The sequence below is a fragment of the Rhincodon typus genome, chromosome 15 (assembly GCF_021869965.1).
Source record: "Rhincodon typus isolate 14 chromosome 15, sRhiTyp1.1, whole genome shotgun sequence".
In the NCBI taxonomy this organism is placed as follows: domain Eukaryota; kingdom Metazoa; phylum Chordata; class Chondrichthyes; order Orectolobiformes; family Rhincodontidae; genus Rhincodon; species Rhincodon typus.
Window position 1 is genome coordinate 26,790,053 of NC_063346.1, and position 19,618 is coordinate 26,809,670.

The 19,618-nt window shown below is 40.3% G+C and overlaps 1 protein-coding gene across 1 annotated transcript in view; it reads left to right on the forward strand.

Moving 5' to 3' along the window:
* The window catches only part of cpne7 (copine VII), a 127,430-nt gene extending 108,450 nt beyond the window's left edge, over positions 1-18,980 (forward strand). Inside the window, exons 12-16 of the mRNA XM_048605655.1 lie at positions 1,137-1,191; positions 10,050-10,101; positions 11,025-11,158; positions 12,641-12,877; positions 18,843-18,980. Coding sequence (XP_048461612.1) covers positions 1,137-1,191; positions 10,050-10,101; positions 11,025-11,158; positions 12,641-12,877; positions 18,843-18,980 — 616 coding nt within the window. The remainder of the gene's footprint in view (positions 1-1,136; positions 1,192-10,049; positions 10,102-11,024; positions 11,159-12,640; positions 12,878-18,842) is intronic.
* Positions 18,981-19,618: the final 638 nt, after the last annotated feature.

The following is a 19,618-nucleotide window of genomic DNA, read 5'->3' on the forward strand; positions in this document are numbered from 1 at the left end:
GTTACCTCAGATTCTCCAGCATCTGCAGTTCCTACTATCTCTGAAACCTTTGACTTTAAGCTGTTTTTCCACTGTGGTCCATTTGTAAAGATGTAACCTTGAGTCTGGAGACATCACCCAATCCACTATTGTGAGCAGCGAACTCACTAAGGCTTTTCCACCAGGTGAATTCTAGTAAGGAAATGATTGGAAACAGAACACATCATTCAAGTAACTTTTCTGACTTTCCTTTTTGTGGAACCTGGAGAATTGACAAGTTGCTGAGGGTCTGAATTTTCATAGTTGCTTCCCACTAAACATCAACCCCACGCCAACTGCTAACCCGAACCAAAGACCCAGTGCCCATTATGGGCAGGACCAATGTCATGTACAAGATTCCCTGCAAAGACTGCGACGAACATTACATTGGACAGACAGGAAGGAAATTAACCACAAGGGCACACGAACATCAACTGGCAACAAAAAGACACAACCAACACTCACTCATCTCCATCCCCATGGATGAGGAAAACCACCAATTCGATTGGGACAACACCAGGATCCTGGGACAGGCGAAGCAGAGACAAGCACATGAATTCCTAGAGGCCTGGTTCTCCACTAGGAAAGCCATCAATAAACACATAGAGCTAGACCCCATAAACACTGCACTGTGAAGGAAAACCGGAAGTGAGGTTATCCAGCTCAACAGACACCAGAGTTTAAATAACAGGCGGGAAAACACCACAATGTTTCATCGGAATCTGCACTGATGATGTTACCCAGCAGGGTAATGAAACGTCCGCGGAACAACAAACCAGCTCGGCGAGCCAACCACCCATAACATCCACAACCCGAGCTACAAATCTACTGTAAAACCTTAGAGGTAATATCCTAATAAGACCAGGCATTTAAAATCGCTGTATGATCTCATTCTGTTGACGGTGTGTGGGAATTTGACTGAAACCAATACATTCTCACCAGAAACTTGCTCACAGTTAAATTGATGTTCAGCTGAATGAGGAGACAAATGAAAATATTTGCCTGTGTTGATGCTAAAGCAACAACTTTTCAAATTGCCAAGGTCTTTGCTGAAATTGAATTTAATTTGATAACCCTATCTTTCCTACTGATATAATATACAAATTTAAATCTTTTAGTGACAAGAAGTTTTCTGCCTTAGGATTTGGAGCAAGAATTCCTCCCAACTATGTGGTGAGTCATATTTGCTGATGTTTAGAAATATTGATGTTTCATTGAGTTAGGTTACAGTTTCTTTTCTTTTGTTCCAGTTTCTTTTATTTTGTGTCTATGTTTCTCTTAATGTACATCTCAATTTTCCTTTTGCCAAGGTTTGTACCAGGTCCTCAGCGAAACATGACTTGCTTCTATTCAGCAACTTTCCATTTATGGTGCCCACCATCTTCTCTCTGGCCATGTCCACAGTTGATTTGCATGCATTTTTAAGATTCAAATCTTTCTTGTCTTAAGCTGTAACACAGTCTGTCTGTGTGTCTGTTTCTCCTTTTTCTCATTCCAAGATTACTGTTGGAAATGGTCTTCTAGAGAAACATTGGAAGAAAATGTCACCCCGTACTTTCTTATGTAATATTTTACATTTAATTTTGTTTGTAAGATTAGGGTGAAACTGTAATGAGTTAAGGTCATTGAATTACAGCACATGTTGCGTGTCTTGGATAACTTATTTATATATTCCTTTGAGATTTTGATCAGTGTTCTTTACGTTCTAGGAAAATGCATTTAATGTACTGTTTGTTCATGATTGCCATCACCCTATATGTTTTTCATCCTGATTTTTTTACAAATAATAGAGTAAATGAGTAGACACATCTTTTATTTTCCAAGCAGACTTATTATGAAGGTGAATCTATTATTGCTTCAATTTTAAAAAATGTCATGTCAGATAAGAAATCTGTTTGTATTGTTTCCATTTCCACTTCATGTTTGTGAAAAATTTAACTGTAATTTGATTCTTTCTGCCTGATTGCATACATACTGCCCAGAATACAATTTCTATATTTAATTCCCATAACTTGATTTTTAGATGGACTGAAAATGTAAGTAGAAAAGATCACTTCTGCTGCTTTTCAAGACCCAATGAATCATTATCTGATATTAATCTTGTGAGCCATGGATTTAGTAGAATCATTTGGAAGTAGTTTTTCTTATGTTTCGTTTCTGAATGTACATGTATTTAAACAAGTGCATTGTTGAGAGCGCCTTGTAGGGAATATATGATTTGTCATCATTTATTGTCTGTTGGAGATATTTTATTGGGGTTTGCTGATGGTCACTGCTCCTGCAAGGGGTCTAAACAACCTAAGAGTTTGCTCACATTTCACTTTTAATATGTTGAACAAAAGTACGATGTGAAGTTGTAACAATGTGTACCGGATCTCTGTGCTTTTCACACATACATTTTTCTTCAATTTCTCCAGACAATTTGACACTAGATAAGGCAAAATTTGATTCAAATCATTAAACTAAAGTAAAAAGAAGATAAGAGATAATAACAGGCCTAAAGCAGCTAGCCTTTTAAGCCTGCTGTGCAATTTAACTTGATCATGGCTGATCTTCTGTCTCAGTTTCATTTTCTGACCCACTACTGTATGTTCCTCAATTTCTGGAGGGATCAAAAAATCTGTTTATCTCAGTGTTAAACATATTCAATGATGGAGAATCCACACCAGCTGGGTTGTATATAATTAATTATAGTCTCCAAGAGACTATCAGCACCACTTTTTATCAAAGAGCAATAATTTGCCTTACTTGAGGGGCACCACTTTGCCTCAAATATGGGACAGGCAAAGAAGCAGACCCCAAGACTACATCAGCTGGAATGGGAATTGAACCTGTGTTGTTAGCATTATTCTGAACCACACATTAGCCATCTTGGCAACAGAGCTAACTGGTCCCTTCCTGTGGGAAGGGGATTCCAAAAATTAACACTGACGAATTCTCTCCTCATCTCAATGTTAAATGATTGGCTTTTTATCCCGTGCCCTGGTATCTGCAGCCTGAGAAAACACCCTCAGTGTGTACCTTATTGAGCTCGTTGAAGAATTTTCTTGTGGGATGTAGTCATTGCTGGTTCGGCCAGCATTTATTGCCCATCCCTAATTGCCCTTGTAAAAGTGGTGGCGAGTGCTTCCTTGAACCGCTGCAATCCAAGTGCTGTCGTGAGACCCACAATTAGGGAAGGAATTCCAGGATTTTGTCCCAATAACAGTGAAAGAACAAGATATATTTTCAAGTCAACTTAGTGAAACTTGGAGGGAAACTTTTGGATGCTGGTGTTCCCATATATCTGCTGTCCTTCTCCTTCTAGATGGAAGTGGTTGTGGGTTTGGAAGGTGCTGTCTGAGGATCTTTGGTGAATTTCTAAAGCCCATCTTGTAGATAGTCCACACTGCTGCTACTGAGCATCAGTGGTGGAAGGTGTAGATGGTTATGGATGTATTCCCAATCAAGTGGGCTGCTTTGCCCTGGATGGTGTCAAATTTCTTGAGTGTTTTTGGAGCTGCACTCATCCAGGCAAGTGGGGAGTATTCCATCACACACCTAACTTGTATCTCGTGGATGATGGCCTCGCTTTGGAGAGTCAAGGGAAGACTTACTGTAGGATTCCTAGCCTCGGATCTGCTGTGGTAGCCACTGTCTTTATGTGGTGAGTCCAGTTGAGTTTCTGGTCAATGGTAACCTCCAAGGTATTGATAGTAGAGGATTTAGTGATGGTTACGGCATTGAATGTCAAGGCATGATGGTTAGATTATCTGTTATTGGACATGGTCGTCACCTGGCATTTGTATGGTGCGAAAGTAAGTTGCCACTTTTGAGACCAAGTGCCCTGTTATCTCAGAGATAAACTATACTAGCTGGTGGATATACTGGGACTACATAAAATGCAGTTTTAAGCAACAGCAAGAATGGTAGTTGATGCAGTTCTTGTCATCACACCAGAGGGAAGGTGTGATTGCATTTGAAGTTACAGAGGGAGATATATATGAATGTAACTTGGATTGGTGGGTTTTAGTTATGAGGACAAATTGGATTGGTTAGAATTTGTTTCCTTTGGAGTAGAGGAGGCTGAAAGGAGACCTAATTGCAGTGTGTAAAATTATGAAGAACATGGATAAAATGGATAGGGAGAACCTGTTTCCCTTGGCAGAATATGCTTCTAACGAGATCAGTTCTCATTCCTCTGAATTCCAGTCAACATAGGCCCAATGTAACCTTTCAACATGGAATAACCCTTATCACTGGGACCAATCTCATGAGACTTTGCTGTGTCACTTCCAAGATAGGTAGTTATTCTTGTAGAAATGGAGAACAAAACTGTTTATAGCATTGTAAGTATGTCTTCATCAAACCTTTGAACAACTGTAGTCTGATCTATGATGCATTAAAATCATGATACATTAAAAGCCAATATGCCATTCACCTTCTTAATTTCTTGCTGTGCCTACATGCTACATTTCTTGAATAATTTCCCCCCAAGTGCCTCTGAACAGCAACATGTACAAATTTTATGCCTTTATAAAAATAGTATTCTGCTGTTCTATTCTTAACTACCAAAGTAAATAACCCCCACATTATATTCCATCTGGCACCTTGTTGCTTACACATTTAATCTGAGAGTATCTCTTTGTAGCCTCATTGTGCCTTCCTCACAGTTTATATTCCCACTTAGTTTTTAATGATTAGCAAGTTTAGATTCATTACTCTCTATTCTTATCTTGGACATTAATATAGATTGTAGATAGATTCCAGCACTGGTCCATATGCCACTTTACAAGCCCTAGCCTGCCAACTTGAAAATGTCTCATTTATTCCAAATTTTTGTTTCCTGTTGTGTTAACCAATCACCCATCCATACCAATAACCTATCCACAACTCCTGGAAGTTTTATCTTATGTGTGAGATGTTTGTACCAATTCCTTTTTGGAAATCAAAGTAGAATACATCTACTTGTCCTCGGTCATCTATATATTAGTTACATCTTCAAAACATTCTTTAAAAGAAGTTGCCTAACAAGATTTCCCTTTTGTAAAACCTTGCTGACTTTTAGATTTACTATGATTTTCTACATACATAGGAAAAATTTCCTAAGTAATAGATTCCAACATTTTCGAAACAACTGATATCAGGATAACTGGCCTGATGTTTTCTGTTTCTCTCTACATCCTTCCTTGAATAACAATGTTAGATATAGATAACTGCCAATCCATTGTGACTGCTTTACTATCCAGTAATTTATATCCTTGACTTCTCTGTAATGCCAGGAATAAATCTTTAAATTAAAAGTTGAAAATGTGTTGAATATTTTGAATTGTTTCCTTTAATACTTAATACAGTAATGTGACTTATACTACTTGGTGTGTGACTCAGGTAACTATTGAAAACTTTCACCTTTAAGGTTCTGTTTTCATTTGGACCCTTAGCCCTTGAACTTTCTTACATTCCTAATCTTTTCTATGTTGTTGATTCCTACTTGGACCACAACAACTGGATCTTCCTTGGATGAAATGAACGTATTGTTCAGTATTTATGATCAAATTCAATTTGGTCAAATGAAACACCTTATCTTCAACTAATAATGTATAGAATCAATGCACACATCACATCACTTCTTTCGATTTTGTTGATTAACAACTAAAAGACCTTAAAGTTCTGCGATAGTTTGCAGCATTTTGTGGGGGAGTTCAGATTGGAACATTTTTTGACCCACTACAAATTGAGATTGAAGTCATTTTTGCAAAGTTTCATCACATGGTGATGGGGTGGCACGGTGGCTCGGTGGTTAGCACTACTGCCTCACAGCGCCAGGGACCCAGGTTCGATTCCACCCTTGGGCGACTGTCTGTGTGGAGTTTGCATATTCTCCCCATGTCTGTGTGGGTTTCCTCCAGGTGCTCCGGTTTCATCCCACAGTCCAAAGATGTGCATGCTAGGTGGATTGTCCATGCTAAATTGCCCCTAGTGTTCAGGGATGTGTAGATTAGGTGGGTTATAGCAGGATGGGTCTGGGTGGGATGCTTTGAGGTTCAGTGTGGACTGGTTGGGCTGAAGGGCCTGTTTCCACACTGTAGGGATTCTATGATTGATTCAATCAATATGCATGAATTTTCTAATGTGACTTCCTTCTTCCTCTGTCCATGCATCCTTGATCTGCACAATAGATCCCTGGATTTCCTGTTGTACATTTAAAAATTCACTCAGAGGTATGCTTAGAATGGAAAAAATGTGAGGCTGAGGCCCAGGCCTTTAAACCGCTCACAGTGTGATGCTCTCCAGCACAGGCAAGTGATTTCTAGAGGGCACATTTTTGCATGTCATGATCGTGGAAGAAGAGGAGCAGAAGACCCAGGGCCAAAGGACAGTGAGACAGCAGTTGAGAAGATAGTGCCCTAAAAGATAACCATTTTCTTCCTAAAAGTATCTGCAACACAGGCCCTAAGAAGACTTAAGGGAACGCAGACTTCACTTGCTAGACCGATCTTTACTGCCCATTCCAAATTAGGAGCATAGGAACAGGATTAGGCTATTCAGCCCCTCAGGTCTATTCCACCATTCAGTGAGATCATGGCTGATCTGTGGCCTACCTCCATAATCATGCCATTGACCCATAGGTCTTAATAACTTTGCTCAACAAAACAGCTTTTAAATCAACAACTTATCCAGCATCCACTGCTGTTTGTGGAAAAATTCCAAATATCTAGCACTTTTGTGTTTAGAAATGCTTCTTGACATCTCTCCTAAATGGTCTGGCCCTAATTCTCAAACTATGCCCCCTAGTTCTAGAAACCCCAACTAGTGGAAATAATTTATCTTCTTTTCCTGTTAATACCTTAAAAACTTCAATCAGATCACCCCTTAACCTTCTAAAATCTAGAGAAAATGGGCCTAATTTGTATAATCTCACTTTATGACCTAACCCCTGAAGTCCAGGTATCATTCTTGTAAACCTACATTGTACTCCCTCCAAAGCCAATATCTCCTTCCCAAGGTTTGGTGTCCAGATCTGCTCACAGTACTCCAAGTGGGATCTCACTAGGGTTTTGTATAATTGCAGTTTAACTTCTGCACTCTTAAACTCCAGCCCTCTAGGTATAATGGCCAGCATTCCATAAGCTTTCTTGATTATTTTCTTCACCTGTTTTTGACATTTTAAAGATCTTTGCACCTGAAGTGCTCTTGAGCATGTTGTGGTGAGCTGTCTTCCTCAACCACTGTAGTCCTTTTGGTGTAGGTGTTGTTAGGGAGGGGGTTCTCGATTTTGGTGCAGTTACAGTGAATGATTGGCAGTCTGCTTCCAAATCAGGATTGTGATGGGTTTAGAGAGTAACAGAGAGAAAAAAGAAATCACTTGATCAAAGAGGTGATTGAGGATCTTCACCGTCATGCTTGTGACCTGCAGCAACATCTGCCCATCCCTGTACCTATCCATGGCTAGACAGTTTTATCGTGTTGTCTCATTTCAGGCAGTGACAAGATCTGTATAGCATGATGGAAGGGTGCAGTTTGGAAATGCATCATCAGACAATTAACATTTCTTTCTGCGAAGCTCGGGAATTCATCCAACTTGGCAAAACAACAAGGCAACAGCAGGATGGGGCCATCCGGCCATTTTTCCCAACATGCATAGCTAACACCATTGTTGCTTTTGTGAGCTGCTGCAGCACACTGCCTTCACAGCCCTGAGTAGAATTAGCACCATTCACTCAATATCCAGATTGTGTGCCTACACTTAGGTAGTGAAAAAGTTGGCACTCAGTGCCCCTGTCATTTCCCTCCACATGGTAAGTGGAGTAGGTTTTCTCTGATGAGTCCGCAGCAGTGTACTTCTCTGCTGGACTGCATTCAGATAGTTTTGTTGATGGCTTTCTCTCAAATTTTGACCCTTCTTTGCCTCTTTTTATTGCCCAGTTTCCTTCCGTGGTTGCTGCTAATGGAGACCTCAGACTGTTTCCAAAGTGATACAGAAACTCATGGGATTCCATTAACGTCTGACTGTGGACTCAAGCAAGCAAAAATTTCTTTATTTACATGTTGCTCCTTTAGCTAATTGCTGAAATCTCTTTGGCTTTATAGAAGTTTCACTACTAATTTGCAAGCTGTTCTAGCTTAATATTTACATGTCACACTATTTTTTTTTAACCTGTCCTTTGCAAACAGAAAGAACATCTTCATGCATTTCACCTTTCTCAACTAAACAAAAGCTTGGGGGCCAGATATTTCCTGGTGCATTTGACATGAAATGCCTTGATCAGTTAGAGTTGACTCGATTGGTTTGAATTTGAGTAAGATCTTGGTAGTGAACAGCTCCGTGGTGCATTCTCCTTGCCAACCAATCAATATCCCCTTCCCATGCAGTATAAATTGTTGTTCCCTTTGAGATTTGGTATTCACCACCTTCAACCTTCAATCCCTCCACCACTGAAGCCCAGTGGCAACAACATGTACCACCTACAACATACATAGCGGAAATTCACCAAGGGTCTTCCAACTACTCCTTCTAAGATGACACTCATTAACAGCTAGAAGGATAGGTGCAGCAGTTGTATAAGAACGCCACCACATGCAAGTTCCCCTCTGGTCTGCACATCAGCCTAACTTGAACTACATCACTGTTCCTTCACTGTCACTGAGTCAAATCACTGGAACTTGCTCGGAGACAATAGGACTGCAGATGCTGGAAGCCAGAGTCTATATGTGCGAAGCTGGAAAAGCTCAGCAGGCCAGACAGCATCAGAGGAGCAGAAAAGTCAATGTTTTGGGCCGAAACCCTTTGTCAGGACTGGTGTGGGCAGGGGGAGCCCAGAAATAAATAGAGGTAGGGGGAGTGGAGCAGAGGAAAAGGTAGGAGAGATGGTGATAGGTGGATGCACATAGGGGGTTATTGTGATTGGTCTGTGGGAAGGGTGGAGTAGATAGGTGAGTATGAAGATGGACAGGTTAGGTCCGGTCAGGAGGGGGAGGGCTTGACAGGGGATAAGACTGGGAGTGGAGGGATTTTGAAGCTGGTGAATTCAATGTTATGGCCATTGGGCTGTAAGCTTCCAAAGCGAAATATCAGGTGTTGTACCTCCAGTTTACATTTGACCTCATTCTAACAGTGGAGGAGCCAATGATGGACATGTGACCAGCAGAGTGGGAGGGGGAATTAAAACAGATGGTAACCAGAAGGTCAGGTCGGTTGTTGCATGCAGAGCGCAGATGCTTCACGAACCGGTCCCCGAGTCTGTGTTTGGTCTCCCTGACATAGGGGAGACTACATCAGGAGCAACAGATGCAATAGATGAGGCTGGATGAAGCGCAGGTGAGTCTCTGCTGGATCTGGAAAGATTGTCTGGGGCCTTAGACTTGCTTTCTTATAGCATTATTGGTATCCTTACACTCCACTGTTCAAGAAGGCACATCACTGTGATCTTCACCTGAGCAATTAGCAATTGGCAATAAATGTTGGCATAGCCCATGACTCACACATCCCGTGAACAAATAAATAAAAGAAAAATTATTGCAATTCTGCCCTGAAGGGTAAAAGACAAAAACTTCGAAAGCCTGCATCTTTCTTCAGCAATACTCAAGTTTGTGTATTACCAAATGAATAGATTGTTCACAGAAACACTGGGGCAATATGATAAAATGCCATTGATATTTCCCTTCCATTAACATTGCCAGCAGTATATCAATAAAATACGTTATCTATTGTTCATTTTATAAATAATTAGAATCCACCATCACAAACAATGGAGAAATGAGCTTCAGAATTGGAATGAAAATTAAATTTAACCTTAGGCAGATGTTACCTGCTTATGCTCTTTTCCGATGTGATTTTCACTGCTGTGAATATGAAAGGGATACTTCACACAAGATTCATTACCTGTTATAATTGCAAACTCAATGTGAGTCATCTTCAGAGTCTCTTTGCCAATGGAGAATGAAGAGGTCATGCCATGTAGGTCATACAGCTTACATCAGCCAAAGTTGTAGAATATGGTCTCCTAATGAATATGACTAATTCCATTTCACTGGATTATTTTCTTTTACAGGTTTCTCATAATTTTGCAATTAATTTCAATTCGGAAAATGACGAATGTGAAGGTAAGCTGAAACCAGTTGCATTCAATGAAATGTGTAAGTTGCTTTCTCATTTGTTGCCTTGTGATATAATTTAAAATTCACAGCAATGCAGTATGACTGTCGAGTCAGATTGCAAATTGTTTTTAGTGTTGTAATTTGTGAACCTTCCTAAGGAGACCCTCTCACTCAAAGATGATCAATGATCTCCTAAAGTATGCCCTAATGTGATGAGAATGTAGTTTGTTCAGAAGCAAATGAATGCCATCTCATAAGTCCAGCCACAAAAGTGGTATAGCATTAGCACAATTAACAACTAACCTGTTTCAGTATATGCGATGTGTTAGCTTTCGCTGCAGGAGAATTGGTCATGCAGATGTGGATGGTATCAATCTCTGTTTTTGTGTATAGTGCTCATGGTTTCTGATGCTTTGTATAATTATATAAATTTAAAAGCAACTTCTAATTGAATTAGAGATTGTAGGAATAGTAGGATAGTAGGATAGTTGGGACCGCATCCCAAAACCAGCCCAGCTCGTTCCCGCCTCCCTAACCTGTCCTTCCTCCCACCTATCCCCTCCTCCCACCTCAAGCCCCACCCCCATCTACCTACCAGCCTCATCCCGCCCCCTTGACCTGTCTGTCCTCTCTGGACTGACCTATCTCCTCCCTACCTCCCCACCTACACTCACCTTTACTGGCTCCACCCCTGCCTCTTTGACCTGTCTGTCTCCTCTCCACCTATCTTCTCCTTTATCCATCTTCTATCCGCCTCCCCCTCTCCCCCTGTTTATTTCAGAATCCCCTTCCCCTCCCTCATTTATGAAGAAGGGTCTGGACCCAAAACGTCAGCTTTCCTGCTCCTCTGATGCTGCTGGGCCTGCTGTGTTCATCCAGCTCTACACCTTGTTATCTTCTAATTGAATTATGTTTTTGTTTGGTTTAAGGAATACAGGGAGTTGTTGAATCATATCAGACCTGTCTACCCAAAATTCAGCTCTATGGTCCAACCAATGTGTCACCTATTATAGGGAAAGTGGCTAAAGTGGCTGCTGAGGAGGAGAAGACAAAAGAAGCATCTGTACGTATAACTTAGTAAAAAAAATTCTCAGAAACACATCAAGGAAGTAGCTAGCAATCATCATTTCATCCCTCAATCCTTTCTTCTGACCTGTTGTTGCTGGGGCAGACTGAAATATTGCTTAAGGCTATTTAACTGGACTGGTGAGCTAGTGCACTATGTCCATGTGCTAAGGCAATAGGAATGAAAAAAAGCTGGAAATCTTGGTAGCTTAGGCAATGTCTTTGGAGAGAAACAGAATTGAACAGCATGTGGTTTCCTCAGTGTAGGAAGGCAGACAAGGTGATGGTTTTGTGGTACATGTCTGTTCTGTCCACAGGCATGAACTCTAGGTTCCAGTTGCTTGTGATTTCAATTCCCTACAATGCTTCCTGGCTGAGTTTTTATCCCATGGCTTGCTACAGTGCTCAAATGAAGCTCACACAAGCTGAAGGAATGAAACCGTACCTTTGAACTCAGCAGTCTATATTGAGTTCTTTAGGTGATAGCCTTTGCCATTGTCTTGTTCCCTATATTGTTGTTCATTCCCTGTCCTTATGCTGAGTTGGTCTTTGTCTTGTTTGTTCCTTTATCCTTTCACAGTGCATTTGGATGGTTTTGTGTAATAATCCATACCTCATTTGGACACAACCTTTGTTTATTTGCTATATTCATTACAACTCATTTTGGCTGTTGCATTTTGAAATCTTTTCCTATTTGATCCCCTTCAACCTCCACCCTATCTCTGATATTTTCCTTTGCTCCTCCTGTTCTCTCCCCTCTTCCACTGGGTTACAATCATTCACGTTTCTATTTCTCTTTGCTTCTGATGAAAGGTTAACTCTGTCTGTCCACAAATGCTGCCCAATATGCTGAATTTCTACAGCTTTTTTTTTTGTTCTTCATTCACATTTCCAGCAACCGCAGGATTTTACTTTCAGCCAGGAGGGCTGAGCATAGATTCTTGTCTCATGCTCCATTGGCAATCTCAGCTTTGATGTGTGATTGTATTTCAACATCCCTTAGCCTGGAACAAAATAAATCTTCTAGGATTCCTGCATTTAGTAGCTACCTCCCACGATTTCTGCTGAAAATTGCCGATGTACATTTGTTACGTGAATGAAGGATTCAATTTAGCGGTGAAATTGCACTGAATGATTAGCCTGCGGATGCTGAGTGTCTTCGCTCACATTCAAAGGGAAGAGAGAAATCCCAGAATATGGAAGAAAATGGCGATAAGGCCATAATCTTATCAAATGGCAGAGAAGACTGGAGAGACTGAGTACTAATGGCTACATTGGGCACCCAATGGCAGCTGATTCAATCATTCCCAATCAGAAGTTACCATCTCTATAATTTTTGAGATAATTCTGACAGGCGATTTAGTAATTCTGCATGCAATTTGCTGGTGCAAAACTAGAAAAGTAACATGATGCTACTTGCTTCAAGGTCTTTATATGAGGATGTTTCCGTCTTGATTGTGCCTTGTTTTTGTCTTTACAGCAATACTTTATCCTGCTGATTCTAACAGATGGTGTTGTCACTGACATGGCAGATACAAGGGAAGCAATAGTCCGAGCATCATACCTGCCAATGTCCATCATCATTGTTGGTGTTGGCAATGCGGATTTTACAGATATGCAGATTCTGGATGGTGATGATGGGGTTTTACGATCTCCAAAGGGGGAACCTGTGTTACGAGATATTGTTCAGTTTGTCCCCTTCCGTGAATTTAAAAATGTAAGAACTAAAGTACTTTTTGAATTATGTTTCCTATTATTGTACATACCTTTTGGTAGAGTTACACCTGTGGAGCAAGGTGCTGAACCTTCACAGTGAACTCAGTGCATCTTTATGTTTACACTGTAGGCTAGAAGTGATGACCAAGTATAAAATTCCTCTTTCTGGCTTTTTAACATCATCATTAACTAATGTGTTTTTGTTAAGGCGATGCTTTTTAAATGGTCCATCTTAGCACAGTTTCTATGTTTCTGTCCAGAGATTTTGAGCAGTAATTTAACATCATTAGAGCAATTGTTGAGAATCTTGCCTTGCATCAGATTCACCCCTGCTATCCATCTAGAACATTGTTTGATTCTTCTAGCTGTTTCTATGATCTTCCTGTTCTCTGCTGGAGCTACTTATTATTAGATAGACGGGCTCCCTTCTGCTGATTACACTCACCTTTCCTGACAATGATCAAATTTCCTATTTCACAGCATGAAAGCTGAAGTGTAAAGTGAGACACTGTGGTTATTTTACTAACTCTAAAAATTCTATTTAACATTCATGCAACCACTACAGAGGTGACAGAATGCAAGAACAAATGACTAAACAGATCTTTTGTGTTTAGAGATAAGAAGATTCCTTTCCTGTAATGACTTACTCACGGTTCTTGTCGAGACAACAAATACACAAGAAGATCAAAGTTCTCATGAATAGCGATGTGCTAATAAAACTGTTGAGATCATGCGCTCAATGAAAATGACTATTAATCAAAAACTGCAGTTGGCAACATCTTGACTCCTAATTAACCAGAAAGCAGAATAACCAAACACTGCAGTACTGAACGTCATGATAAGTGTCATGTTAGACATATTTTCTCTTTTTTGGTTTCAAGATTAGTAATTCTGAAAGCAATTTATCTGCATTTCAGTCAGTGTAATATCCAACACCCCTCATTTGCAGATTTATGGGCAAATCCATTGTATTAATTGCAGATATAGGAAATCCAGCAAAGCAAAAAAAAACAAAGATGACAGAAGAAATAATTTAGAAAAGAACAGTAAAGATGGCTGTGGATCTCAGCATTGATCTAGGAAACTAAATATAATTTTATTGGGAAAATGATTGCTTGGGAGTATTATCCAAGTTTATAAAATAATGAGTGATTGATGCACTGAAGGATTTTATTCTAAATCACGAGAGATCCAAAGATCATGAATTTTCATTCTTCAGTCATGGGATATAGCAGTCAGGGCCAGTAATTTTTTTACCAGTTCCCACTTGCCTTTGAGAATGTGATAGTGGGCTGTCTCCTTGAACTGCTGCAGTCCATTTGGTGTAGGTACACCACAATGCTGCTAGGGAGCATGTTCCAGGATTCTGACCCATTGACACTAAAGGAACAATGATGTATTGCCAAGTCAGGATGGTGAATGACTCGGAGGGACTTTGCAGGTGGTGGTGTTCCTACATATCTGCTGTTTTTCTCCTTCTAGATGGTAGTAGACATGGGTTTTGAAAGTGCTGGCTAAGGATCCTTGTTGAATTACTGCTGTGCATTTCATATACGGTGGACACGGTTGCTATTATGTGTCAGTAGTGGAGGGAATGAATGTTTGTGGATGTAGTACCAGTCAAGCAGGCTGCTTTGTCTTGGATAGGGTTAAGCTTCTTCAGTACTAATCAGTAAAGTTAGATCACAGATTCAGGGTGAGCTTAACAATTGGATACAAAATTTGCTTGACCGTAGGAGACATAGGATGGTGATGGAGGGTTTTTCGAACTGGCAGCCTGTAACCAGCTGTGTTCCACAAGGATCAGTACTGGGTCCACTTTTATTTGTCATTTATATGAGTGACTTAGATGAGAATATAGAAGGTATGGTTAGTAAGTTTGCAGATGACACCAAAATTGGTGGTATAGTGGACAGTGAAGAAGGTTATCTGAGATTACAAAGAAATCATGATCAATTGGTTCAGTGGGCTGAGGAGTGGCAAATGGAGTTTAATTTGGATAAATGCAAGGTATTGCATTTTGGTAAAAAGAAGAGGGCATGACTTATATAATTAATGGTAGGGCCCTGTGTCGTGTTGTAGAATAAGAGCGATCTAGGAGTTCAGATACATAATTCTTTGAAATTTGCATCGCAGGTAAACAGGATGATTAACAAAGCATGTAGCACACTTGCCTTCATAGCTCAGATCTTTGAGGATACGAATTGGGACATCATGCTGAGGTTGTACAGGACAGTCGTGAGGCCTCTTCTGGAGTGCTGTGTGCAGTAACCATGCTATAGGATGGATATTATTAAATTAGAGGGGGATCAGAAAAGATTTACCAAAATGTTGCCAGGAATGGAGGGTTTAAGTTATAAAAATAGGCTGGATAGGCTGGGACTTTCTTCACTGGAGCATAGGAGGTTGAAGGGTGACCTTATAGAGCTTTATAAAATCATGAGGGTCATAGATAAGGTGAATTTCCCTAGGGTGGCAGAGTTCAAAACTAGCGAGCATATTTTTAAGATGAGAGGAGAAAGACTTAAAAAGGACACGAGGAGCACCTTTTTTACACAGAGAGTGGTTTGTGTGTGGAATGAAATGCCAGAGGAAGTGGTGGATGCAGGTTCAGTTACGCCATTTAAAAGACATTTGAATAAGTACATGAATTGGAAAGATTTGGAACAATATGGGCCAAATGCAGGTAAATGGGATTATTTTAGGTTGGGAACATGGTCAGCGTGGAGTAGTTGGACTGAACGGTCTGTTGCCGTGCTGTATGACTCTATGACTCTATGTTGTTGGGGTTACAATCATCCACGCAAGTTGGGAATGTATCCATCACACTGTTGACTAGTGAATTTTAAATAGTGGACAGGCTTTTGTGAATCAGGGAATGGTTACTCATTGTAGGATTACTAGCCTTTGGCCTGTTCTTGCATCCACAGTATTTGTAGATATTTGTTCTAACCAACCTGTTCAGGGATGTTATTATACACCCGTGGAGTTTGTAGGCCTTGAACTCAGGACTCTTGGACCAGAGGAAGGAACACTACCACTGCATCACAAGAGCCCCAAGCATTTGCGTGGCTAATCCAATTCATTTTATGGTCAATGGGGACTCCCCAGGATGTTGAGGATCCATCGATGGGAATACTATTGAATTTCAAGGAGTGATGTCTAGATTCTGTCTTGTTGGTGCGAATGTCACTTGACACTTGCCATTCCACACCTCAATATTGTCCAGGTCTTGCTGCATTTGGACATGGACTACTTCAGTATCTGAGCTGTTGTGAACGGTGCTGATCATTGTCCATGCAGCCATCCCCACTTCAGACCTTATGATGGAATGAAGGTCGTTGATGAAGCAGCTGAAGATGGTTGGGCCTAGGACATTACCCTGCAAAAGTCCTGCAGAGATGACCTGGGGCTGAGCTGACTGACCTCCAACAACTACAACCATCTTTCTTTGTGCAAGGCGTGACTCTAACCAGCTAAACGTTGGCCCAATTTGAGCGGATTTCCGTCTTTTGAGGTGCTCCACGGCTGGCCTGGAGGGGCTAGATTTTCTCCATATAAATATCAATTCATTATATATGTCTGCTCATGTAAAACATCAGATTCTATGAGGAGGAAGTTCTGAAGGCCACCAGCACCATCCAGGCATCATATTTAAAGGCATTTGGACAGAGTCTCGCTGTCTGCAACCCAGAAACATCACCACCTACCCTTGAAGATGTCAGAGACCAGGCAAAAAGCAGTGCCATATTTTAGCAATGTCTCCCAAACAGGGAAGTACATCAAGGCCCAATAACTGGAACCCAGGCTCCAGGGAGCTGGCTGTGCTCAAGTAGAGGGCAGTGGCTAGGGCCAGGGGACTGGGCCAGAAGTGGCACAAGGGGCCAAGACTTCTGTCCTTGATCTTGCTCTCAAAATGTTCTCCTGGAGATTGTCATAGAGAAGTAAGGTTGTTTTACCTGTAGATCACAACAATTTTAAATTTCTCATCTTTGTTTCCAAATCATTCCATTGTCTTGCCGTTACTTATCTCTGTATCCTCCTCTGAAATATCAAAATTGTTACATTACCAAAATTATCCAGCTGATCATGTGTGCTAGTTCTCTGACTGAGCAATTCACTTAGTGCCATTCCCCTGCCTTCTCCCCTAACCATGCACATTCAAATAACAATCCAATTCCCTTTTGAACGCCTTGATGGAACTTGCCTCCAGCACACTTTCAGGCAGTTCACTCCAGACTTTGCACACGCTTTGTTAAAAAAAGTTTTCCTCATGTCACCTTGCTTCCTTTGCCAACTGTTTTAAACTTATGTTCTCTTATTCTTGATCCTTTCATAAATGGGAACAGTTCTTCCTAAGCGCTTTGTCTTGATTCCTCATGATTTTGAATATATCTATCAAATATCCGCTCAGCCTTTTCTTTTCCAAGGTAAACAGTCCCAACTTCTCTGATATATCATCATTACAAAAGTTTCCTCATCACTGGAATCGATCGTGTTATCCTTTTCTGCAATCTCTTCAATACTGTCAAATGTTCCAAGATCTGTGAATTCCTCCCATTCTGGCCTTTTGCACATCTCCCATTTTTAATCGATCCATCATTGGTGGCTGTGTCTTCAGGTACCATGATCCCAAGTTGTTAAATTCTTTCCCAAATCTTTTTACCTCTCTACCTGTATTTCCCTAAAAACTACCTTTTTGATCAAGCTTTCCTAATGGTCCAGATGTTATGATAGGACTGATGGTGAAAGCGTTAGAGTTTGTCAATGTAAGTTGTCTGAAACTGACGGCATCTTGTGTAGTTCACACATGCACATTTAAATCTGGAGATCCAGGCATTGACACTCATGATTTTGTGCTTCCCCACGTGTTATTAAACAGCTGAAGATCTCCAGATTACAATCAAGTGGAAATCACTGACCTGCCAAAGCCTGCCCTATTACACTATTAGTTTCACTGTAAAAATTCTTGCAGAATGAGGTGAAACTGGGTTTTTATTGGTGCACTCATAAGAACATAGGAAATAGGAGCAGCAGAAGGCCATTTAGCCCCTCAAGCCTGCCCCACAATTCTATCAGAGTATGGCTAATCTGCCCCAAGCCTGAACTCCTGTTTTGTGCCAGCTCCTTGTAGCCTTCACCTCCCCAATACTTCTGAAATCTATTTATCTCTTCCCTAAATACTTTCAGTGATCTAGCCTCCATAACTCTCTGGGGTGGAAAATTCCAGGCTCAATCTGTAATTAATACTGAACAGCTTCAATGTTCCTCAGAGACTAATTTTGTATAAGTGGCATGTTAAATTTCTCCATTGTGATTTTTTAAAAAATCACTTTTAAAAATAATTTTAGTTATTTTTCTCTATCATGCCAACATTTCTGCCTTAACTTAATCCCATTCTGATCATTTATTTCACTCTTTACAAAATATGTTAGTTGAATGAAACTTTCGGTGCTTTATACTCTTTGGTTTGTCGTCCTTGAAAATAATTCTCTGTGATAGACTGCTCACCCTGTTTGTTAATATTGCTGTTGCTGGACTCCCTGATCCCCTGGCCTTGACCCCAGATTTAAACTGACATCAGCAAAGGCAAAATCTACATCACACCACTCCACAGAGATCACTTTTTCCAAGATCAGTCGTGTGCACCATTATTTTGGCAGTGACTGCAAAATCCAAGTCAAAATCTTATTTGGCTTCATGTCAAATGTTATAATGAATGCTGCTGTGAAATATCTTGGGGTGTCTGATTATATGAAAGGCATAATGCAAATGGAACATGTTGTTTGTAAATATTTGAGACTAACATTGTTATGGTGATAATGTTCTTTAAAGCTTGAATTAATTTATTTTGCTTTAACTATATTGCTGTTCGATAACTTTTGAAAGGTGCTTGACATGGAAATACGTTAAATTGAAACAAAAAGCAGTAGGTTTCACAACTAATGACCTGATCTGTGTTCCAGGCCTCTCCGGCAGCTTTGGCTAAATGTGTCTTAGCAGAAGTTCCAAAGCAAGTTGTGGAATATTACAGTTACAAGGCTATTGCCCCAAAATGCCCAACTCTGGACTCCCCTGAGTCAGCGTGCACAACACCCGAATAAACGGACTGACCATTATAAGTGAAAGTTTCTGAAAAGAGAATGATATAGATGCAGTGTGTGAAAATCATATTTGTGTAATGTAACTGGGTTTTTTAAACATACATTTTAAGATAAAAACCTCATTCAGCATTTTCACAGTTCTCATAAACAAATTGCAATGTCCATGGTAATGATTAACCACAGAAAAGTGTCAGTATTGAAAGATGGAATTACCCAATATTCTGCCAATACACAGACACGTGACGTTTCATTCTGATGCTTTACTGAGTTATTAGACCATGTATTTTATCTGAAGTGAATAGGGATGTAAATGGAAAGTGGATGTAGGAACAGGATGTTTTACCTTCCAGAGCTATAGGCACGTCATGAAGACTTTCCTCAAAAAGCAATTTAAGCTATAACAGAAAGCAAATGCAATGTGGCATACGCTGCATGGTTACTGCATGGTTACTGCTTCTTAATCAAAGGCTTAGCTTGTAAATTTAATGCCCATGTTTAAGGCAGTTCTCCATACAATATACACGACATCTATTGCTAGACTGGGGGATTATTTTGCAAATTTGACAAGAATTTTGTTTTGCTTGCATTTTTATTTAAAACATGTGTCAATTAAAATGTGTGATACCAGGACTAGAGAG